Source organism: Zophobas morio, unplaced genomic scaffold, assembly GCF_036711695.1.
Source record: "Zophobas morio isolate AGI-343-1 ecotype UQ-CSIRO unplaced genomic scaffold, CSIRO_AGI_Zmor_V1 ptg000017l, whole genome shotgun sequence".
NCBI classification, from domain to species: Eukaryota; Metazoa; Arthropoda; class Insecta; order Coleoptera; family Tenebrionidae; genus Zophobas; species Zophobas morio.
The window spans coordinates 14441725-14466718 of record NW_026972122.1 but is presented as its reverse complement, the minus strand read 5'-3'; the positions used below and the strand labels follow the sequence as shown (position 1 = coordinate 14466718).

General features: G+C 35.5%; 1 protein-coding gene across 1 annotated transcript; it reads right to left on the bottom strand.

The window, feature by feature from the left end:
* Window positions 1–85: 85 nt before the first annotated feature.
* On the bottom strand, window positions 86–23802 carry LOC135130169 (sodium-coupled monocarboxylate transporter 2-like). The gene is made up of 13 exons (XM_064057513.1): window positions 23647–23802; window positions 18649–18872; window positions 18439–18598; window positions 13547–13612; window positions 13439–13490; window positions 13320–13387; window positions 13106–13260; window positions 12911–13051; window positions 12640–12858; window positions 12404–12587; window positions 7795–8043; window positions 2016–2270; window positions 86–349 (listed from the first exon to the last, which is right to left on the bottom strand). The coding sequence occupies exons 1-13, from the start codon at window positions 23695–23697 to the stop codon at window positions 317–319; spliced, it is 1857 nt and encodes a 618-aa protein (XP_063913583.1). The 5' UTR covers window positions 23698–23802; the 3' UTR covers window positions 86–316.
* Between the last annotated feature and the right edge of the window lie 1192 nt (window positions 23803–24994).

Genomic DNA, 24994 nt, shown 5'->3' with positions numbered 1-24994 from the left:
ATAGCATTATCACTGCATGTTAATAATTGGTTGTAGTTATTTTGTTACCAATAAATATAATCATTGAGTTTTGACTCGCGCCAATTTAACCAACCTCCGGAAAACGAAACAGGATGTTTTTCCCTACCTTTTCTACAAACCAAATGTTTGGTTTCGGCGTGCAGATTCTTAGATTACAGATTCAAAATGTTTCTCTACAAATAATACACTTTATTGTGTATAAAACTAAATTAATACCAAATTACAAAAAGATTTCACTATAAATAAATACTTATGAATACTTGCTTCAACACTAAACATTGCGATGATGAGTTCCTCACCGCTGTTGCTGAGTTGCTGGTGCTGGTGTCTGAAAAACAAGTACATAACATTAGAAATTTGCTTTTGGAACTCTCCAAGAGCTAGAAACAGTTCTTATAGAAGAGTAGGAAAATATTCCTCAAGATAATATTTTGCACCTTTACGAAGATATAGGACGACGGATGGAAGCCGTTATTCAAGCCAGGGGAGGAAATACACGATATTAATTTCATTATCACTTATAAACTTGTGTGAGTACACTATTAACACTCTCCAAATCAGTCCCAGAATATACAGGGTTATTCAGCTAAGATGACCCATTTGTTTTTAAAATAGGCAACCCAAAATACCGATTCCACCTGAACCTGGATTACAAAAAATGTTTCAAAATTGAATTGCATCAAAGTTTGCTAGTTCATGGCCGACTAGTATAAAGATTATGGCCTGTCCAAAGGAATGTCAAAGGTACATTACGTGCTGCCATCTATTAATAATTCAAAAACGACAAAAGAATTATTAACACCTTTTGAAAGGCACAAAGGCATTCATACCGAAACAAACCACCATTACACGTTTTGAAGTCCCATAATGTCAAGTCAAATTAAAATTTTGCTAAATTATTAAGTGTAATTATTAATAGATGGCAACACGTATCGTACCTCTTGGACAGGCCATAATCTTTATACTAGTCGGCCATGGCTAGTTCAAGTGGAATCGGTATTTTGGGTTGCCTATTTTAAAAACATAAATATTGGTCATCTTAGCTGAATAACCCTGTATATATTTTTTTAATATTGTCATTATTTGGTATTGCCTTACATACATTTATCACTATTATGTGTTGTATATAGTAGCCATATGTAGTCCTGTTCACTAGAAGTGCAAGTGGTACAATAATTTTTGGGGAGAGTGTTTTATGAAAACGTCTATAATAGCGTTAATAAGTAATGAGTCCAATTTTTTAATAATACAAGAAACTTACTTACACTTTACATCCATACAAAAACACTTTTTGTATCATGTCTGAAATTGTTGAAATTAGTTTTTATAAAATACATATAATGGTCTATAGTTGCAGACAAAAATGGATTTGCAACGATAGTGTACACTTACTTAATTTGTCAAAATACTGAACAATAACACAAGTGACAAGCAAAAAAAAGTGGAATGTTGTGTATAAAAATTGATCTAACATTATGTAGACAGAACTTTCCTCGTCCCTGAAGTAAAGCCCAACAAACTTTTCTTTAAAAATTATAACTTTTTTTTTACTTTTTTTTTATATGTAGGCAATGCAATAAATGTCGCAGCTTAAGAAAAAAAACCTCCCGCATGAGTGCGCTGGTCGGCATGCTATTGAGGTAATGCTTGCCGTGGCGCTTATATCTATGTACAGTTGCGGCCCCCCAAAAGTGCACGATAATTTTCTCCATTGTAAATGTATCTTCAAATCATGAGCGCCCGAATAGCAAAATTTGTCAAATTTCATATTTTGTTTATTCAAAAATGCTACGCCACTGGTAATAGCCAGACTTACATTAATTTAAAAATTCAAAAAATTCCATGACAATGAAAAATCGTGCACTTTTGGGGGGTCGCAACTGTACAATCGAACGCATAAATTTAGACCCTATATGGACTGACCGCTTTCGTCGGTTGTCACAACAGGTTCTACACTTTTTAGCTCTACATCCAGATAAAACTAAAACACTCACATTAGCTTGACGGTCCAAAAGTCTTTTGTGTTCAACTTTCTTTACGGCTGTACCTGCATATTCTTTAGCCGCTTCCGGTAAAAATCCTTGACACACAGGTGATATTAGATCGGGATCAATAGTGTTCACATTCGTTTTTCCGGTTATGAGACTAGTTATAACCCCAACAGTAATCACACTCATCAAACCTACAGGTGCTATCCAAAGATATGCCAGTCGGAATAAGGGGAAAACATTAGATTCATCTGGATATTCCTGTAACAAATAATAAACGAACAACGAAAAAAAAAATTTTAAATATGGGCACAAATAAACATTAAATTTAAGTTACTTTGAAATAAATATCCATTACCGAGATATTATATCATTTCAATGTTTAAAAATGAGCGACCGAAAACTTAACTATTTTTGCGAAAACTGCAAAGACTTGAAAACGTCAATTAAAAATCTTCAAGATGAATTGAACTTACTGAAAACCAATGTGAATGAACATTTATCAGCAGCTGATAACACTTTTTCTCTGCAAGATAAAGAATAATATTGTAATCTTATAACCTCCGAAATTCTCGATCGCCAACAACGCGAATCAAACATTATTTTTTATAACATTCAAGAGTCGAAAAAAGAATCCTCCCAACTTCGAGCAAAAGAAGATCTGGATGTTATATCACACTACATTAAAACAATTGATGACAAGATTAACACCTCTAATTTGAAATGCTTTCGCTTAGGCAAGTATGATGATTCCAAAACACGTCCAGTTAAAGCTATACTCAATAACGCCGCTGATGCTAAACAGGTCTTACGAAATAAAAAATCAATAAATGATGGACCAATAGTGTCTCCGATCTTGGTGTGACATTCAATACAAACGTATCTTTTAGTGAGCATATAGAAAACATAATTAAAAAATCAAATCAAATGTGCGGATTCATAAAAAGACAATGCAGAAATTTTAAAAATTACATGGCTATTATGAAAAATTATTGTTCTTTGGTCCGTCCTATCCTAGAATATAACTGCATAATCTGGAAAGAGTTCAGAAACGCTTTGTAAACTTTTTATTATTAAAAATGAAAATAGATAAAAACAAAGTAATATATCAAGAACGCTTAAGGCTTATAGGACTTCAGTCCTTAGAAGTACGCCGTCGTAATTTTGAAATAACGTTTGGTTTTAATTTGCTACACAATCTGATTGATTCCAATGAACTTATGACCAAATTCAATTTTAGAGTACCGTCTCATTCTACTCAATGTCAAGAGTTACCGGTTGTAGATTGACACAGAACCAATTATGGTTATAACACGCCAACTACTTGGATTATGAAATAAATAAATAGCTTGCCACATGATTTTGATATTTTCAATTGTACTCGAAAACAGCTTCAGAGTTTGCTAGGAAAAATTAATTAAATTAAATATTTAGTTTTATAATAAGTTAGATTTAGGTACTAATCACAATGTAAGTGACTTGCATATGTCATAACAGGTTAATTAGAAGTGGCTTTAAGTGTATACTCCGAATACTTTAGTATTGCCTCTGTTGGAAATTATTTTCTTTTGGCAAAATAAACATTAAACAAACATTAAACATTTACATCAGTCTCCAGTCATTCAGGATATCAGTTTGGATTTAAGAAAAAACACAATACAACAAGCTAATAAAATTGTCAATCGGATTAACGATGACTTTGGAAGCGACAGAGATATTGCTCGGCGATATTTCCATCATTCGTTCGACTTGGGGTTAGCAGCGTAGAAAACCCGTGGGAGAATTCGTGACGATGTTGTCAGATATCAAAAACCTACCGATTTCTAAAGAGGTTGATGCATGAATCTTGTCATTAAGTTTTTGTCATTCCGCAGCTATTTTTATAGAATATGGTATAAAATAATAATTTTTGTAATGAAAAAGTACATATTTAACAACGATCTTTGTCTTTAAGGTAAACATTTTTAAATTCGAGCGATACGGCACATTATAACTGAGATTTGTCGCAGTTATTCATTGTTTGAGGAAAGATTTGATTTCAAACATCTTTTAAACGGAAGAAAAGACCTTTTTCTATCTTCATTTTTCAAAAATAATTTCACTGTGTTACTTCGTCACAGATCAATTTCAAAATTTCAGTACTTAATTTAAAAAAAATTGCTGAAAATTTGCAAGTGCTGGTAAGATTTTTTCGGTTTAAAGACATGCATGCATACACAATTGCATTATTAGATAGAACTGCTTCACAATGATTACGTGCATGCACACACGTGCATGGTGCACGTGTACATACCACAGAGGAGTGTCTTGTGACACATACATATATACTGTGATAACCCAAACTTCCCGCCTTGAAATTTGACCTTGAAACAGTTTGAAAGGCCCGCGAAAAATTCAAAAATTCAAAGTTTGGCCTTGGCTATGATCGTCTAACAAATAGGAACCTACGTTGTGTTTTTTTTTTTTTTGTTTTTGAAAAATGGCGGGAAGACGTTCTTTCATACAAGTGCATACACTGTCGAGAGCGCAAGAAATAATAGACAAAAATTGTTTTGGAGGGGGGGAAACGGCACCACCCTCACAGGGGGAAAGACGCTGCGAAGAATTACCCCTCAGCGCAAAAACCCCCTTTGGTTTTATTCCCGGACGACATATTATTACATTTCAAACACCTTAAGATATGGGAAAGAAAAACACTCGCGAATTGACAGACATACACACACGAAAAACGAACAAACGGAAATTCTGTACATCTGTTTGGAATCAATGCAAATATTTGAATATCACAAATTTAGTAAAACAAAGCAAAAGCTGAATCAAGTAACTGGATGCAAGTACACAAGTTATTACAGGCGTGTGGCGGCCGATCTCCCTTTCCTTTTTTTTTTGTTACGGCAGTTAACAGGAGCACAAGAAAAGTACCCCTGGAGCGTTGTAGCATAAGCGGAGTCTGAGCTACCGGTCTGGAACTGTTCTCCCCCCGCGACGATGATTCTATCTATCGCAAAGCCTACCCCACACGCATATCCCATGACGAACTTTGCCCTGCGGAACTAGGCCATTACGGTCGTCCAACCCGCAAAGATCTCGACTATTGGGCCAAATCGAGAAATTCACAACGTCGGCGGCCGCCCCCTGAATCTATCCAAACCTGTGGACTTGTACAGGTGGCGCGGTAAATCTCGCCAGCTCGACTAGGAACCAAACCTCGCTTCTGCCACGTTTTCTGTGTCATTTAACCTCAATTCCATTTTAAAACATTCAGACCTGGTTTATAGAAACTGAAGTTAAAGTTAATTCGCGATTAACTTTTAATTGAGGTTCGTTGCTAGGCGACGTGCAGGTTTTAACCAATCACGAGCTCCCATTCCACATTTTAATCCAGTGTTAAATTAATCGAGGATTAAATATTTAACTCGCGCTTCTATAAACCGGCCCTAAATCTCTTATAACTCTGATGTTAACAACAACTGAACAAGTGTTAAAGTTTCAAAGAGCAATAAACAACATTTAAATTCGCCATACAATCTTGTGAAATCTTAAACAACAAATAATTCTTATGTGGGATTAAAGTTGGACATCAAATAATTTATATGATAGAAAACATTCATCAACAAAGTATTTACAAAACAAAACTTAGCAAGGATTTATGAGACGAAAGATCTGGTGTGAAATAAACTTGTACAAATAGAAATGTTATGTGAGGTTAGAACTGTAGAACATGAAATTTACGTTCAATTAAATTTATACAACAAATAAAATTACTGAGGTTAAGATTGTGAGATTAAGAAATATAGTACGATGTGAAAAATTGCAGAGTTAACATAATTTACAGGAGATTAATATTTGTCACACTTTATCAACAGTTCAAACAAAGAGTTTACATTATGCCAAATTATATCATTAAGTGATTGGTTACTTCAGAAATAATTTACTTTGAGAGTTTAAAATACTACGAACTGGTTACCCCAACAAAACACATAAACAAACAAACACAAAAATATCCAATCATCGCTCCGAGGAAAAAGCGTCTCGGGGATATAAATTCCAAAATCGTTGCGAGGAAAAAGCGTCTCGGTGATGTAAATTTCAAAATCGTTGCGAGGAATTGCCTCGATCATTATGATAACGATGATAACCACCTAAGGGAAGGAATTATCATAACCCCCCCGCCAGTCCGCAGTATAATGAACTTGTTTAACTGCCGTAAATGAACTATTAGCAATATTGTGTGAAGAATTTAGAAGTGTTCTAATGTAACACTCACGTATATGCATCCAGAGACCTATTCGTAATTAAACATAAGGTGTTTTTCCTGACTAAGTGAATTTCATGAAATCTTCTAGCAAATGGTTAATTTAAATAATCCTGATTGTTAAATTGTGTTTGCTCTAGCTGAGTATTAAGAAAAAGTAGCTTGATTTGTGAATTTTCAAACAAAGAACAGATTCACAACACGTGTTCGCGTCCGACCGGAAGTCTGCAATTTTCGATTAAAAGGGCGCAAGAATTTACCGCGCGGGTTGGGGACAACTGTATCATTATGAAAAATACGTTTGATCGTCGTTAAACAAAGGCTTCCTCCCGTTTTATTAACTACCAAACCAACTAATTTAAACCTAGTTCTTACCACGTGGTCACACACACACAGCCACATTCGTAATGCTCTACCATGCCGTTTTTCTACCAACCCTCTAACTGAAATTACCCTAGCGCTACGTGCTGCCATCTAACCCAAAGATCATGCAAACTAACTCCTAAGCGCTACGTGCATTAGACCATCCATGCATATTTGGTTGCCTATGTTTAAGGATTTCCTTTTTGTGATTGAACTCTTTTTTTTTCAAATTAAAATTATTCAAATGTGATTTCGCGCCGTTGTCAATTAATTTCAGCGCGAAAAGTTTGATTTAAATTCGGTCACCACAATACTATAAGCCAAGTGGCGACCGTAAAATTACTATGCTGATTTCTGATAAACTGAATTAAAAAAAAAGCTTGTATACTGGATGACGAAAAAATTACGTGTATGTTCGACGATATACGTTGTTAAGAAGGCTCTCAAGAAGTCGAAAAAAATGGTTAAAAAAAATCTGTCGGAAACTTTTGAAAATATTTAACGTCAAATGAACTGCATTGTCTAATAGACAGCTAAATCATTAGTTATTAATAATTTTAATTTGCTAGAATACGATCCATAACATTGTTTACTGTCATTTTTAGTAATTTTTATTAGAATTTTATTTACTTAATATATAACTATAATTGACCCTTTTCCTGTAAGCAAAGTGAGTAGATATTATATAAATTCCAATGATACAGAGTGAGACAACATCGCGCAGGCGAAGTCAGATTTTTGAAGCGCCAAGTTAAAATTAACCAATGAGCGACAGATTACGCATCTATAGCTGGTTGCATTCTGTCAAAGCGGTTTGTTGTCACAGGCCTTTGCTCTGTTGCCGGAGTGCCGGATACGTGGTTTTGAAGATGCGTGCGCACGGAAAGTCACTATGGAAGTTTTACGATCTTACAGGAAAAGGGTCAATTCTACAAACGCACGTCTCGTTAAACTGGGGACGACAAATAGCAAAAATAGCAAAAGACAAATTGCCAGTCTTAACAAATGTTAATATAAAAAGAACCTGCTCTGAAAAATAGTCCTATTTTTCACACTTTTCAAAACTCAGTTTTATAAGTTATGACAAAAAAACTTGTGACAAAATTCTTCAGCAAAATGTGCTTTATCAAAATTAAAGAAGCTTTTTCATCTGTTTTACATACTTACAGTTTCCTCCTTAGTAACATTAAGATCGTATTTTTCATAACAGCCATCCACAGAAATTGGCAATGCAGGAGCCAAAACTAACCCTGCCGACGTTGCATATTTATTACCAAAAGCGACAATGCAAGTGAACACATATCCAGTAATGGAACCAACTATAGCGCCCTTTGTGTTACTCCAAGGTATTAGTATTCCAAGAGAAAAAAGTCCGAACATTGTACCCGCATTAATGGAAGTAAGAATTGTTGCCACCTGAAATGAAGATACCAACATATTAAAAGTTTAGCAAAGAATATAGGAGTATATTTTACTTCCCCACGTTAAGTTCTGAAATTGTTGCTTATTTTATGACAAGGTTATTTCACGGCGCGTAGAATGCGAAAATGTCTGTTCCCTGTTTGTGTATGTTAGGCAGAAAATGGAAGTAAAAGAAATTTTACTATTTGTTTAAGAATCTTCATAATCTTTCATATTTTAATAACACATTAAATTTGATTTATTGACAAAAAACTACCGATTGAATTTTGTTTATCTATCCAGGCCAGAAATTTAATGACGTTATCCAAAATTTATCATTAAAAATATGCGCTGATATCTAGTGATATTTGTATTTGGGTAATATACTTTTACGTCCGAACGTAAGCTAAGTAAGTATTATAGTAGCAATTGTCTACTTTTCTCGACGTGTCATGACCCCTAGAATACGAAAAAATAGGTCTCCCGGTTCCATCTGTCTGTCATTTATGTCGATTTTTATTAGACACATAGTCTCCGAAACTACTGGATCAATTATTGTCGTCAAATTTTATATATTTTTCTGGAAGTATCGTCTAGATGTCAAAACCTTGTCTAAAATTTGTCTCATTGTCCCTGCCAACAATTTAATGATATCTCCGCAAAATATTTTTTGCGCTGCCATAGTTGTAATTGACATTTTACGTTGACACGTGGCGTGTCGAAATGGCAATGAAAAAGGATCTAGTGCCGCAAAATACAAACGAGGAATTTAAGCTTTGAAAAAATAAATTGATTATCACAAAGTAATTACTACTAATTGATAATCATGTATCTAAAGTTATTATAACAAAAAGTGGCTCGAAATTTTAAAAAAGCGCAATTTAAGTTGTAATCTTAAATAGGGGAATTTGTTGATCAAAATTTAGATTTGTAGTAATTTGACAGTTGACACTATTCGGTGGTTTGGTTTATGTTGTTGACAACTATTATGTTATTACTGTTTGTTAGTACTTCTGGTTAATTAAAAAACCGTTTAAACTTGACGTTATTCGCAACCTCACGCTGAATCATATTCACAAGATTCTCTCTGATCTGGAGCCGCAAATAAAAATGTGTCCACTGGTAAGTATTTCAGACTTCTTGGGCTTGTGTCATTCTGCCGCTTTAAAAACGCTGTTAATTTATAAAATTTCGAATGATTTATGTTATGTTTCATGCCAAGAGGACTTTTCAGAACTGAATATATTGTCCACAGTGTGGAGGCTTTCATAATTTCTGACTTAATTTGGAAATAAACCACGAGCGTCGTTTTAGAAAATTCGCGTATTTTATTTTCTTCGCACCACTTGATGAATTTTTGATATTCGGCTTCATATGGACCTGCGGATTTTGCAGGCAACAAATTTGCAATTGCTTTATCTGCAATTTTCTGAATACGTGCACGATTTTTCATTTCAACTTTGAAATTCCAAATTTTGCCCGGACAAATTGACAGATTGGTATTTGACGTATTTGGTAATAAATTCAATACCAACATAATTTCGGTTCAGTAATATTTATTCTTTTAGCGATTGAAAAATGTTCTTTTTTCAAAAAGGCAGCGCAAAAAATATTGTATGATACTCGTGTGAAAACTCCATTGCATTACTCACTTACATACAGCGCTCGACTGCGTCTCGCGCCGTATTCCCGTTCGTAATGCAATGGACCGTTTTCAACACTTGTAACATAAATAACTATTAAGTCCTGTACTTGTGGTTTATGAATCTCCTTGATTTTGTTTATTATAATATTTTTTAATCTTTAATCCGTCTTTTCTAGACAGACAATACGAACCTCCATAAGCAAAGCCATGGTCTAGCGATAGCGCGCTCGCTTCGAAGATAAGAGTAGATCAATGCCGGCGGTTTATCCTATTTTTCTGAAATTTTGAGAATACAGTACCGTTATTATAGTAGACTATACCTATTCAAATTGGTATGTGTTAGACACATTGTTTTATTATTAATATTACATGGCACGTGTTGGAATTGACATACGTGTGATTGCTTAAATGTTGATCGAAACTTTTCAACTTAAACTAACTTAAAACTATTTTTGAAGCAATTGCGAATCCGTGTTCTATCATGGCTGGAGAAGTGCACTCCGCGCCAGACCAAATATAATCAAGTTAACAGAGTGTGTTTTCGTAACATAATCGGTCGAGTCAAAGGCAGTGGTAGAGTGAAATACATTAATGAATTCAGAAAAACAAGCTCTGAAAAAAATTAAAAAAACATATTTATGGTGTCGCTTAAAAAAAGTTAGTAGTTGTCGTAGACAGACACAAAAACATGTATAGGATATAAAAAATTACACAGGATCGTTTAGTTTCTTACAGTGTTAGTTAGGGCATTATATGTTTATTTTTTAATAAAAGTTCGCAAAATCAAATTCTAGAATTTTTCAAAGAAACGGGACTTACTGAATTGTGAAGGAAGTCGTGTTGAAATAACCTTCGTCAGTTTTTTTGTAATCATTTATACATGTTGGCGTCATGGAAATTTTCATGAAAAAAAGTCCTGACCTATACAATGATAACATTTTAGAAAAAAATACTGTCTAAATAGTTTAAACGAATTTTTAAGTTAAATACACCATTATTAAACAAAACTTTGAAATCTGCTGAAGCATTATCAATATCAGATGTATCTCAGGTTCTATAAAAATATTTGATAATTTTCTGTCAAATGTATACTGAACATAGATATGACTAATATTTTGAAGATATGCTAACACATTAATAAAACAATATATATATACTTTATTACTTATATTCTGTTTTGATATGACGTCATCAACTCTCTGGAAGGAATTGTTGGGAAAGCAGAGAAAAATGTTGTGCCTCGGTGGGATTCGAACCCACGTCTCCAAGCAATCCGGGCTGGTATGCTAACCGCTACATCACAAGACAACTTATCTTTACTCTGCTTTACCCACGTGTTATTGTGCCGCCACAGTACTCCCCCCCCCAGCGACACAGCGCGCGGTCGTGCTGGGGTGCGAAGGAGATGGTTGCTGGCGTCGCTCCTGCCACTCTTACGTTCGTCGTTCGAACCCTGGCGGTGCTGCGGACCCCGAACACAGCGGGCACAGGGCGGTGGCAGAAGGATGTTGCGTGCGCGTTGCCTGTCGGTGGTCACCAATGTTGGGAAAGCAGAGAAAAATGTTGTGCCTCGGTGGGATTCGAACCCACGTCTCCAAGCAATCCGGGCTGGTATGCTAACCGCTACACCACAAGACAACTTATCTTTACTCTGCTTTACCCACGTGTTATTGTGCCGCCACAGAATGAATAAAAAATTTTCGTCAATGTCATCTCTGAGTTGAATTGTGAAATTTTATTATTGAAATTTGATGTTTTAGGATAGTCCGTAGACAACGTGAAACATAGGAATTTTAATCAGAGGTGAATAAATACGTAACGCTGAAGATTTTAAAAGGTATTAACTTAATGATATTTTACGATTCTTTGGAAAGAAAGGTTTCTGATTGGAATTTTACCATCTTCACAATAATTTTAAAGCATAATTAAAATTTCAAAATGACAGAATCTATAATGACTATCTATTAATAAGTTTTTGATCAGTATACAGAAACAGAATTGCAGTAGAAATGAATTAGTATGTTATTTAGACAGAACTTCCCTAACCCCTGACGTACAGGCGAACAAAAGCAGCTTCTTCGAGAAAATCGAAAATTTCATTTTGCCAATTTTATTTTATTATGATAACCCGTGTAGCTGAAAACAAAATATATGTGTGACCTGTTAAAATACCAATAAGAAAGGCATGTTGTGCGTATATTTCAAAGTTTGTTCTTGACTCGATCTATAAAATAAATTGTCTCGTTCATTATTTTTTTAGTTACCTCGTACAAGCATTTCTAGAAAATATGAACGTATTCATATACCACAAGTATAGACTTATTCTGCATATTTTAGATACGATTTATTGGGGAAAATTTTTATATGACGTCATCAATTTTTTGGGAGGGACTAAACAGATAACTTTTGATTAGCTTGCTTATTTTAACCCTAACATATTTACAAGGTTTCAGAGCATTTGGTTCTGCAGTTTCAAAGTTAAATCGGAAAATATTGTTATACAATTGTGATTTTTTTTATCACCTATACGATATTCATAACACAAATAAAAAATTTGACAACAATCGGTCCTATAGTTTTTGAAATTATCTGTCCAATAAAAATCAACACAGACGACGGACAAACAGAAAAAAGGGATACCTATTTCATACTCTGGGGTCAGCTTATACATGTTTTACCTGCTTGACTATATGGTACGCACTTTTAAATGATTTAAACATTATCATTTACCTCAAAAATTCCGCCCAAGTTTTCTATAACAAAAACCATAGAATAAGTAATAACGCCTACTATAAAAATAATAACTTTAGAAATGGGTTTTACTATTTCCTCTTTCATTCTGATATGAAATGCCCCTTGAACTAGATCTTCTAATATAACAATAGCGGCAGAGTTGAGGACTACCGATAATGTACTGAAAATGATTTTTCAACATATAAATATTTAAAATGAAAAACATATTTTACCTTAAACCTGCACCATAAACACCAGCAATAAATAACCCTGGCATACCGCTTAAATATCCTGAAGATTCTACTACAAATAAAGGAAGTATCTGATCGCTTTTTACAATGCGCCCTGAAGTAAGAGGATCGCAGTCGTGGTAGAAGGTGTATACTACGAGTCCAGCAAAGCAACACAAAGATATAAAAAATACAACACCAAAAGTAAATATTCCAACAGACCTGAAATGAAATCATTCTAACAATTATACGTAAGTCGCAGAAAAAAGCATACAATTGAGCTTGTTTATCGTTTGGCAAAGACAAATATCTTTGAACCATGGTCTGATTGCAGGAATTGAAAGATGTCCAATACGTAAACCCCCCAATCAAAATAACATATATATTGTAGCGCTTATACATGCTAGGATAGAAACTGAAATAAGTAGATTATGAGAATATATACCCTATATGTTTATAATTCACTTACTCGATAGCTTGTATTCGTTCACCTTCGAGGCCGATGTCAATTATAGGTTTAAAACCACCGACTGCAACAACTCCGTGTACAACAATAACTATATCGGCAACGAACATTAAAGCTGTTTGCCAGGTGTCCGTATAGATCACTGCTCGTAGTCCACCCTACAAAGAAGGAAGATATAATATGTTTTATTTGATGGCAATTCAAATTTTTGACTCACCAGAAGTGTGTAAAATACACAAACCGCACATGATATTATTCCAACTACATGATGATTAACACCTGATACTAGAATGTTGTCAGCAAAAAAAAAACCTTCAATCTAAAACTGATACACACCTTGGCTAAGGGCCAACGATGGAACATAGACCAGTGTGGGTAAAAACAATATCTGCAGAGAATTTGTAGTAACAACATTAATTACTTTCTTTATGGCATGAAACTTACCTCGTCAATCAGAAAAAAGACTGAAGCTATTGTTCGCAAATGCTCATTAAATCTTAATTCCAGATACTAAAAACATATATGTATTAATGTTTTAATGAATAATGAATAATAGCACTGTGTCGGAAAGTAAATCACTTATTTGCAGTTTCACTAATTGGGATGGGAAAACATTGAATTTTTGCTTACAATGCCATTATATCAGAGGCGTTAAGTGATTTTCTAACATTATGTCGTGTGTTCGTAAAAAAGCCCTGATCCGTAGCTGTCTCATTTTTTAGCGTACAATATTGTGTAATATGTTAAATTAAAACGTTTTAAATAAACTAGATCTCATTAAAAAAATATATTTTTAGTGTTCATTTGTTTCAGTCTATGACATTCAATCTTCTTCAATGACACTCTCAGTATTTTTTGATAGATTGTTGTGCAGATTTTTTATGAATTCACTGATGGATCATACTTTAACAATTTCAAACAATAATAATTTCATATTTGCAATAAAATTGTCTATTGAATTTTGTTGTAAAAGAATTTTATTCAATTTTGCCATTTAAAACGGCGTTTATTGGTGTCACATTAACCAAGTAAAGCAACTGTTTTATACAACAGCCAAATATAAATAGATATACCGTTTCCGTCCAAATGTCTGTCTGTCTGCCGTCTGCCGTCTGCCGTCTATCGTCTGGGTCCAATTTTACTAGACCAAGAATCTTCGAAACCACCCTACTGATTGTTGTCGAATTTTTCTTATCATCCCCACCAATAATAAAATCTTTAAATTTTACAATGGCAAATGTTGTTTTAGATTTTATAAAATAACATACTCCTGTACTTGTGGTTTATGAAACCGTGTTGAATTTTTACCGCAAATATCAAGATTTTTGGAAAAAGTCATATACATATGTATCAACATTTTACAATTTAATTGCCAAGGCCCTGAAATTTTGCAAACGTTTTAAAGTTATCGTAAGCATGGTAAATTCGTAATAAAATTCTATCTTCTCTTTACCAATGCATTCATATGTTTTTTACTTTATAGAGATTATCATTATAAAAAATCGCAAAATTAAATTTTATCTTTTTTCAAAGAAGCAGGATTTGTTAGTGTACTTCAAAAATGAGCAAAGTTCCGTCGAAATGAACTTCTATTTTTTTTTTGTTTTAAATTTTTGGATTTTGAATTTTTCGCGAGTTTTTAAATTTTGTTTACATGTCACAGAATGATTGGATATATGGGTGTCACAGGTTATTTGTACAGAACTTCCGTTGCCTCTGAAGTACAATCGAACAAATACAGCTTCTTCGAAAAATAATAAAATATAATTTGATGGGGACGTTAAGAAACACGCACAACGCTGCCTTGTCTGTGCTATGGCCAAAGCCAACATTCGCCTACGAGAGGACGAGATGTTCAGCGGGTAGCACTCACAAAGCTTGATATCTTACAATGGCGTCCAAGTCATTTTTTACGTGTTCTAAGGAACCGGCAAGCGGTGGAAAACCCGCCACTGGAGAAAAGTCGTCTTCCATCCATGAGCCAATCCTACCGAGAGGAGAAATCAAGAGTTCAAGAAGCTAATGAGGGTGTTCCCGTAAGAATCTCCAGGGAAACCATGGGACGAAAAATCCCCTAGGGCCTGTTTAATCTGCGCAGACGATGCAATTACGAGAAATCATGCACATAGGGCATTGGGACATGAACCACAACGCCGTTCAAACCACACCAGAGGAACAACAACAACACGCATTCTATACCATGGGCGAGTTTTTATACCTATGAGACAGGTGACAGAGAGTGTTGGTCCGCCTACACGTACCACCTGGACTACGCACGCGTTTGTTAGGGCCCCAACCGCCACCGGTGTGCCCGGTGACAATTTCCATGAAATCAACCATTTGACAGGTGACAAAGTATCGATGGTATATGGGGCAGAAACGCAAGTCGAACCTCTCAGCTTTTTTTACGAATAGCATCGGTTAAGACAGCAGTATTGTTTGATATATTAGTCTCATTCATCATTCATATAAATAAATGATAGAAGATTGCAGCGAAAACATCTGGAGTTAGATACATACAGGGTGATTTCGAAATATATGCAATAAGCACGGCATCACGTAACGTAGTAGTGTGGAAATATTGAAAAAACAAATTAAAAATCGAATGGGGTAAAACCCCCATTAACCACCCCCGATACGAAGTCACTGATCCACCTTGTACATAGAGGTGGAAAAACGTTCGAATAAAAACGATATAAACACTTTCAGTTTCAAATAAAAGTAAAACCGACTTTTTGCTGCTTATCATTCATGGTTAAAGGTCAGTGCGAAAGATTATTATTCGTTGTAGAAACAAATGGTGGGTCTGAGAAGGACCGATTTTTGGTAATGCTTCATGATGATCGACTTTTTATTCTGACGGATGTTTAGTCCTTGTCACAACGATTCCACATTGTTTAATGGAACAAAAATAAGAGCAACGTAGAATGCTACTACCTTTTTATAAGAAAGGTTGAAAATGTTGTTTTCATCGGACCAAATCAGAGTGTTGTGGCTGTAGAAAACAGCATTGCGAGTGAATCCTGCTTCATCCGTAAACAAAATGCATTTTAAAAAGTTAGGGCGTTCACGAAACTGCGGTAACAACCATTTGCAGTAAATTACACAACGTGAACAATCAGCGGGCTCGAAACCTTGCACTTTCTGAACACGGTATGGATGTGGCCTTGTTCTTTTAATGTACGATGCACTACAAACTGTGAAACTCCAACTTCAGCTGCAAGTCGGGGAATGCTGATGTCGGGCTCTTTTTCGTCGCGTTCAAAAATTTGTTCTTCAGCTTGCAGTATTCTTTCGGTCCTACTATGGCCACGATCGTGAGTTTGAAGTTCGAAGGTACCATGATTTCCGAGACGTTGTACCACTGAACACGTATTGCGCGATTTGGAAAGTGTTCGATCCACAATTCGCGGCCATGAATGTCAACACGCTCAGAATTGGTAAAATTTACCATTGTCAAACATAACCAAACACATCAAGCGATAGTAATAAACTGCTACATGACTGACTGCTCGTATCGTCTTTTTGCAAGTTCCTTATCAGTGCACCTTTTTTTGTGGTTTTTAAGTCTAATCGCCCTGTGTCATTCATTGTAGTAATTATGTAGGTCACGAAACACTACCAGTATAACAATTTATCTTTAATTTCAAATCATTTTTTCCAAACATTACTGCCACTTAGAAACGTGAAATTTACACATAATCTTATTGTGAGCCATTCCCCATTTTTTTTGCACATATTTCGAAATCACCGTGTATATTATTACTTTCCTGAAAACGCAGCGCCCAGACATTACCATTATTACAAAAAAAAAAAGTTAAATAGTACGGATAACCAAATCATTTTAGTGCCTCTTTTTAACATGACTGTAACATATATATAGTAAACCAGTTTTGCTAAAGTTTTCATTTAGCTATTATTCATAAATGTCGGAAGGTAGATTTCTTTGCTGGAATTTCATCTAATTTAATATATATATATAGGGTTAATAAATTTGTTCAGTTATATACATATACCTTGAAGGAGTTGGGCTATTATGTTCATATTATCGGATTCAATATGAGGACAGTCATGGAAAAAATGATTAAAATTTCAACAAAAACCATTAACGTTATCTTACCCTTTTTACCTTTTGAAAACAACGTTTCGTCTAGCAGAATTTTGCTTTGCTAGTTGATTTGTGTCAGTTGTGTAGAAAATTTTAGGGCTATCGCGTAGAAAACAAAGTGAAAAATGCCAAGACGTCGTGAGCCGGTTCATTTTCATCAATTGAGTGAATTTGAAAAAGGCATGAGAGAAGCCGGTTTCTCAATACGGCAAATTGCGGACCGTATAGGCCGTAGTGTGTCAACGGTGTTGCAATGTTGGAGGTGGTGGTCTGAGGAAGGAGTACATGAGCGAATTCGTGGATCTGGTCGTCCTCAAAGAACGTCAACACGCGAAGATCGTCATCTACGAATTGCTGTCCTACGAGACAGACGTTCTACCATTCATGCAATTGCAACTGATTGGATGGATGCGTTGGAGCATAGGATCTCCATGTCATCAGTTTATCGCCGAATAAGGTCGTTTGGGTTACGTTCAGATGGACCATTTCTTTACCTCCCATTGACACCAAGACATCGTGCTCGTAGGTTGCAATGATGCAACGAGCGAGCAAATTGGGAACATGAATGGAATCGGGTAGTGTTTGGGCTCACGTAAGACGGTGAGGCAATTACGTGGAAAACGCCGAAATTTGAATTTCGTTGTTGAACGCAATACAGCTCTGGCTGGCAATAACGCAGGGTAGCAGATCCCCTGTAGTTTTCATGCGCGGAAATTTGAATGCAAGAGGATACATCGATACAGTACTGAAGACGATTACAGTTCCTTACCTCAGAGGGTTAGATCGACCCCTATTTCAGCAAGACAATGCACGCCCACATACGGCAAGAGTCACAACAGAGTACCTTCAACAACATAATGTTGAAGTTCTCCCCTGGTCTGCTCGTTCACCAGATTTGTCACCAATCGAACATGTGTGGAATATTATGAGCACACGTCTAGGTAACTTGCAGCATTCCGCGAATAATTTAAACGACCTTTGTACGCGGCTTCAGAAACCTTCGGACGAGATCGCACAGGATACCATAAACCATCTTCTTTCAAGCAAGCCTCGCCGAGTAAATGAGTGCATTAGAAATCACGGTGGATCCACACATTATTGAATAAATTTCACAAGTTTTAGGCCTGTCATTTATTTGGTTCGATTTATATATTTGGTGAAACTTTCAGTTTTATCAGTCAACTAATTTAAGGTGTTCGGATTTTAATAGAACTCAGTATATAATTACCTCATATGAAGAGCTAACTCGCAATTTTGTAAACACTGGTAAATATACGAAAGCCACCACTGCGCCGCTGAAACTCATTGCGACCACTACGAGCCAGTATTGAGCTCCAAAATTATACATTTCTGCAGGAGTTCCCAACATAGTAACTCCCGATATGTAACTAAAATGATTTAAGCGTATGACTCGCATTACAAATAAAATTCAACTTACCTTGCAATTAACGACATTGCCACTGGAAAAGGCTTGAGATCTCTGTTACCGGTTAAATATTCTTTCACGTCTTCACGTTTTCGTTTTCTTTCCAGTTTATGCTTAAAAGCAATGTATACTCCTGTTAATGCCGAAAGAAACAAAAGTACCACAAAAAGGGTGTAATCTACTACAGTAAAATAATACTCATCTTCCATTTTGGCCATTTTTTCACTTCGTTCTATCTAAAAAATCAATTCATGAGGTCATATGAATCATTTAAAATATATTGAAATATAAATTATGGAATTGCAGTAACCATGGACAAATTGCATTGTCCGATCTCATATATTCTGACTCTACGCCAATGAAAAAAAAAAAAAAAACTCCAACAAGTCGATTAAAGTAGGTAATAGATATTAAAAGACAAAGCACACGTTACTGTGTAACTGATTTTGCAAACACTATATTATTACACAGATATCATAAATAACCACACTACTGTATACGTCACAAACATAGGTATAGCAATACACAATCATTGTAACATACTAATTATGGTGCAGTTTCCTGGCTATTAAAATTTTGCCACTGAAAAGTATTCACTGCAGGTGATCCTGCTAGCTTTATCACGACACAGATGATTTTATGTGTCAGGTGTTTTACCACCTTTTAATTTATTGATATTAAGTTTAATTATAAAAAAATAACAGATTCATTAAATACTACAGACTCACCCCCAAACGTGCCCCGATATGTTAGCGGTAATGACTTTGACATTAAAAATAATTAAGAAACTATAACAACCTGCATTAAAATAGAAATATTGTGTTGCATGGGGCGACTTTTTTCCAATCATAGTAAATAACATATAAATACAAGAAAATAGGAATAGATTAGCTGGTAGTGAAACATGTTTACAGGATTTATAAATTTTGTTAGATATTGTTATGTTGATCGGTAATTAAAACCGGCGTGGGTAAAACTCAACAATTTATTTCTCAGTAGAACTAGTTTACACGACTAACTATACAGCGATTATGCACGAAATAATTCCAACTCGACTGGAATCGATTTGAGTTTGACTAGACCCGATTTCTCTCAACACCGACTAGACTCGACTCGTTGACTGAATGAATCCTGTTCCTGATCCAATCATCCAAGATGGTTCCGGACGTCGCTTCAAGGTTTTTCTGGAGCCCGCCATCGAGACTTGCGACAATCCGCTCCGGGCGTTTCTTTATGCGAACGCCGTCCGGTTGTCGTCACCGATGATGAGTCACTCACATACTAGAAAGCCCTCGAGAAAACCCATAGGCGTTGTACCAGCGGTCGGTTGTAACGAGTAAATTTTAAAGTTCCGTTAAAACAGTCGGATATAGCGAGCTCCGATATAGCGAACAATCGAGTATAACGAGTAATATTTCGTCGAGAAAAGAAAAATAAACTCGGTTACTTGTTATGCATATACGTAAGTGTTACATTATAACACTTCTTAATTCTTCACACAAGATTGCTAATAATTCATTTACGGCAGTTAAATTAAATCATTCATACCGTGAACTGATGGGGAGGTTAAAATAATTTCTTCCCTTAGACGGTTATCATCGTTATTTTCATCGTTATCATGATTACATCACTGAGGCATGTCCTCGCAATGCTAAAGATTGATTACATCACCGAGACGCATTTTCCTCGCAACGTTAAATTTTACACCATCGAGGTATTTCCTCGCAACGTTAAAATTTACATCATCGAGGCGTTTCCTCGCAACGTTAAAATTTACATCATCGAGGCGTTTCCTCACAACGTTAAAATTTACATCGTCGAGGTATTTCCTCGCAATACTAAAATTTATATCACCGAGCCGCTTTTTCCTCGCAACGACGACTGGATATTTTTGTGTTTATTTATTATGTTTTGTTGGGGTAACAGTTCGTGGTATTCTAAACTCTCAAAGTAAATTGTTTTTTGAAGTAACCAATCTCTTAGAACATGACATAATTTGACAGAATGTAAACTCTTAGTTTGAATCATTGATAAAGTGTGGCAAGTATTAATCTCATGTAAATTTTGTTAAGTTTGCAATATTTCTCTAATCTCACAATTTTAACTTCAGTAATTTTTTTTGTTGTATAATTTTAATTGAACGTAAATTTCATGCTCTGTAGTTTTAACCTCAAATAATATTTTTATCTCTACAAGTCTACTTCACACTAATAGATCTTTTGTTTTTATAAATCTTTGCTAGTTTTGTTTTGCAAATATTTTGTTGATGAATGTTTCCATCGTATAAATTATCTGATGTCCCATTTTAATCTCACATAAGAATTATTTGTTGTTTAAAATTTCACAAGATTGTATAGCGAATTTAAATGTCGTTTATTACCCTTTTGAAACTTTAACACTTATTCAGTTGTCGACAATATTAGAGTCATAAGAAATTGAACATTTAAAAATGGAACTGAGGTTAAATAACACCGAAACACGTAGCAGAAGCATAGGGCGCGGCTCCTAGTGGGGACTAGCGGGATTTGTCGCGCCATCTGCATAAGGGGTGCAGGCTTTGCATAGAGTCAGTGAGAAAAGTCTGGACGATGTGAAGCTATCAGATTATTTATAGGCTTGACATTCCAACCAACAGTTTTCGACCGAAACGACCTGGTTAGCGCGGTACGTCTCTTCGTTAGATAGAGGGGTGCCGAGCGGTATTGCTTGCGATAGATAGAATCACCGTCGCGGGAGAGACCAGCCCGAGCCAGGAGCCCCAAACTCCGGTTATTCTATGGGTATTTTTTTGTGGTGCTCTTGTCAACTGCCATGATTTTAAATTTTGTATTTGCATCCAGTTACTTTAATTCAGATTTTGCTTTGTTTCTATTAAATTTGTGGTATTCAAACATTTGCATTGATTTTAAACATTAGGGTAGGGTTTTTGTACTTGTCTGGTTTTCATATGTGTATGTCTGTCAATTCGCGGGTGTTTTTTCTTTCATATTTTTAAGGTGTTTCATTTGAAATGTAATATGTGGGTGAATAAAATCCTAGGGGGTTTTTGGAGATGAAAAGCGGTGGCGACTCGGCCCTCCTGGGCTGTCAGAAGAGCACGTCCGAGTCACCTTCACTCGTCGCTTCTTTTCCTCCTAGGGAGGGGTGCGAATCTAGCTCCCCTCCCAAAAATTGTGTATATTATTTCTTGCGCGCTCTACTCGCACGCAGTGTATGCTCACTTGTGTGAAAGAACGTCTTCCCGCCACTTAAAAAAAAAAACACACAACGTAGGTTTCCATTTTGACGATTACAGCCAAGGCCAAATTTCGAATTTTTGAATTTTTCGCGCGCCTTTCAAACTTTTTCAAGTGTAAATTTAAGGCGGGAAGTTTGGGTTATTACAATGTCCAAATCGCTGAATTTCCCAGTGACAGGGAAATAATGCTTTTTGTGCAAGAGGAATATAAGGAAAGAGTCGAAGAAAGTGATGGTGAAGTTGATGGAAATAACGAAGAAAAGGTAATTTACCGACAACACAAGAGGCGCTTTCGGCATTAGATGTAGTTACACGTTATGTGCAATTAATATCTCCAGAAGATAAACACCTATTTGAAGTCTAAAAAATTGGTCTAAAAAGTTTAGACAGTACTTCCCTCGCTGTCGGAAACATGACGACTGCATGCCTATTATGTTTTTTTTTCTTATTACATTTTATTTTATTACATGCAATATAATACTAATAATAACAGTGTTGTATCTCCAAATTTTCGGGAAAATGGAGTGAATTAATCCTGATTTAATCAATTAAATAAATTGACTCATTCATTAATTTTTTTGAGCGACCTGTTAAGCAAATCTAAAAAAATGAATGGAATGATAAATCACAAGTATTGTCTCATCATACTTTGCACATTTAGGATATGAGTTATTCAGCAAAATTTTGAGGTGAGGTCATCAATTTTTTAGGGGGCGATGATAACTGTAAAACATCTCCAAGATTTCAAAGCATTCGGTTTTGTAGTTCCTGATTAAATCAGTTAAATAAATTCAGCCATTCAATAATTTTTTTGAGTCATCCTGTATATGCAAATCCAAAAAATATTAATGGAATTTTTGTTCAAGTTTGCCTAGTATAGTTTTGGAAATTTCATTCTACCCTATAAAATTTTATTGACGATAACAAGATGGACAGTAGTACAGTGGTAAGAAATACTTATTTATGGCTCTCACCAGTTCACTCGAATTTCCCTATTAAAGGCGGGATAGAATTTTTCAATTGGGGAATGTTGGACAACAAATTCTTTTGTTGCGTATTTGACCATTTCTATGGCGCATGTACGCAAGGTGCTGGTTAGCTGATTTTCAGTTTTGCACGAACCTTTAGGGAATAAAGTTGTTTCTATCGAAATCTCTCGCTCTGTGTCTCTCTCACACTCGAAACTCAACAGGGAATCCACTTACTTGAAGTTGGACTTATTTCACAATTATTTTTATCTTTACAGAGTAGAGGAATAAATGATCTTTGCGCCCTCCATACATTGTGTTTGATTGAGAGGCGCTGTTTCAACCTTGGGGTTCGCCACTTTGCATTTAAACGCATTTTGTTTATTCAGATTTCACTCTTTTGTTTATAACAAAATGCAAAGTTACTGGATGTTTTTACTTAAGTTATTACATCATCCACCCTTCGTAACTAGAGGTTGAAATTTTATTCATTTATGGCATTTAAACTTTTCAGATAAAGGACCTTAAAATATCTGCCAGTCAAATTAATATCCTCGTGGACTCGACAAACGGGAGGACTTTAATATTTTCTTACTGCGGCTTGAATTCGAACATTTATTCTTGTAGTATGCCGAACGTTTCAGAGGCCACCTTATTTTGATTTTGTTCGTATCGAATATGTTTTGTTTGTTTTATGGAGTTTCAGTCCACGAGTTAATCTGTGTATGTATTTTGATTTAGTCAATAACTTGAATTCATACATGATTAACACCACGTAAATTCTTTGTTGTTTAGAAATCTTACCATGGGGTGGGCTAACAGAAATTTGTTAGCTTTGCAGTTCCAATAATTCATTTCATCGTCAGAATTTCGGGAATACAAATTTCAGATTCAAATTCGGACAGTTTTGATTTGTTCCCAACTTGCAGTGACGGCCAAAATAAAGTAGGACACCACTCTTGAAAGGGTTTTTTCAAGAATTTTAATTGAATAAACTCGACTCAGTTGATAGGTATTCATTAACAATGACATTTAAACGTCAATACAAATTTGAAATTGACACTGGGGAAAGAAAAATGTCCTACTTTATTTTGGCAGCCACTGTAACTTCATAAAAAAAAAATCAGTAACAAAATAAAGGAGGTGAAGTTCCTCGGTCAATGCGGCGATGTTAACAGGGGGAATTTTAACGCAAGTTTGTATCGTAAACTTTTTTTTTTCTTTGTGAATGCCGCTGGGGTACCTACTTCTTCGTGGAGTGCGCTCGCCCTTTGGCCTGGTAGTCCGCAAAGAAGTGGATGATGCGATCACTTATGTAACAGCTTTTCACCGAGAGGATGAGCAGTGCAACGTAACGTAAGGTGAAAGGAGTATTTGCACCCAGTTACTTTTATTTAATTTTTTTTTGTCTTTTCATGTGTAAATTTGTACCTAATATTCAAATAATTGCACTGATTCGTAACATTTGATTTCATTTTATTTTTGTAAGCTAGAGGGTTTTTCAGAATGCCACCACTTTGCATTTGAACGCATTCCGCCATAAAAAAGTAAGGTTGTGTAATTTTGTACACGTCTGATTTTGGTAGGATGTTTACGTTATCACAGTACCAATTCAAAATTACGTACCTGATAAACTGCGCGAACGAGAATTGATTCAACAGCTTAGCCAAGTTACTTCACTCTCTTGATAACGGGCTTCGGGCCTGAGAGTCCATACCGGTCCAAACGAGACTATGATGTAGTAACAGCGTCGATGGTTTTTGCGTACCTATATACATATAGACCAAAATGTGAAGAACCATACAAAGCTGATGTTCCAATGACTGACATATCAACATGATTATGGATTCATTTTAGCACATATTTTCAAACTGAAATTATTTAAACACTGGAAAAGAAGCATCATGGTGGGGTGCGGTCTATGAAAGTATAGTCCCCTGCGATGTATTTCCGACAAAAGATGGGCACTTCACTTTAGGTGCCGGATCAGATTTACAATTCAAAGACCTGTGTAAAAGAATAGACAGACAATATCTTGCAGACACTGAAAAGTTTAAAACTAATCAACTAAGATCCATTATAGCTAGTAAGACGAAGAAAGAATGGGAAAAGATTTTTGAAGGCGGATCATTTCCCAATGGCCCTGTTAATA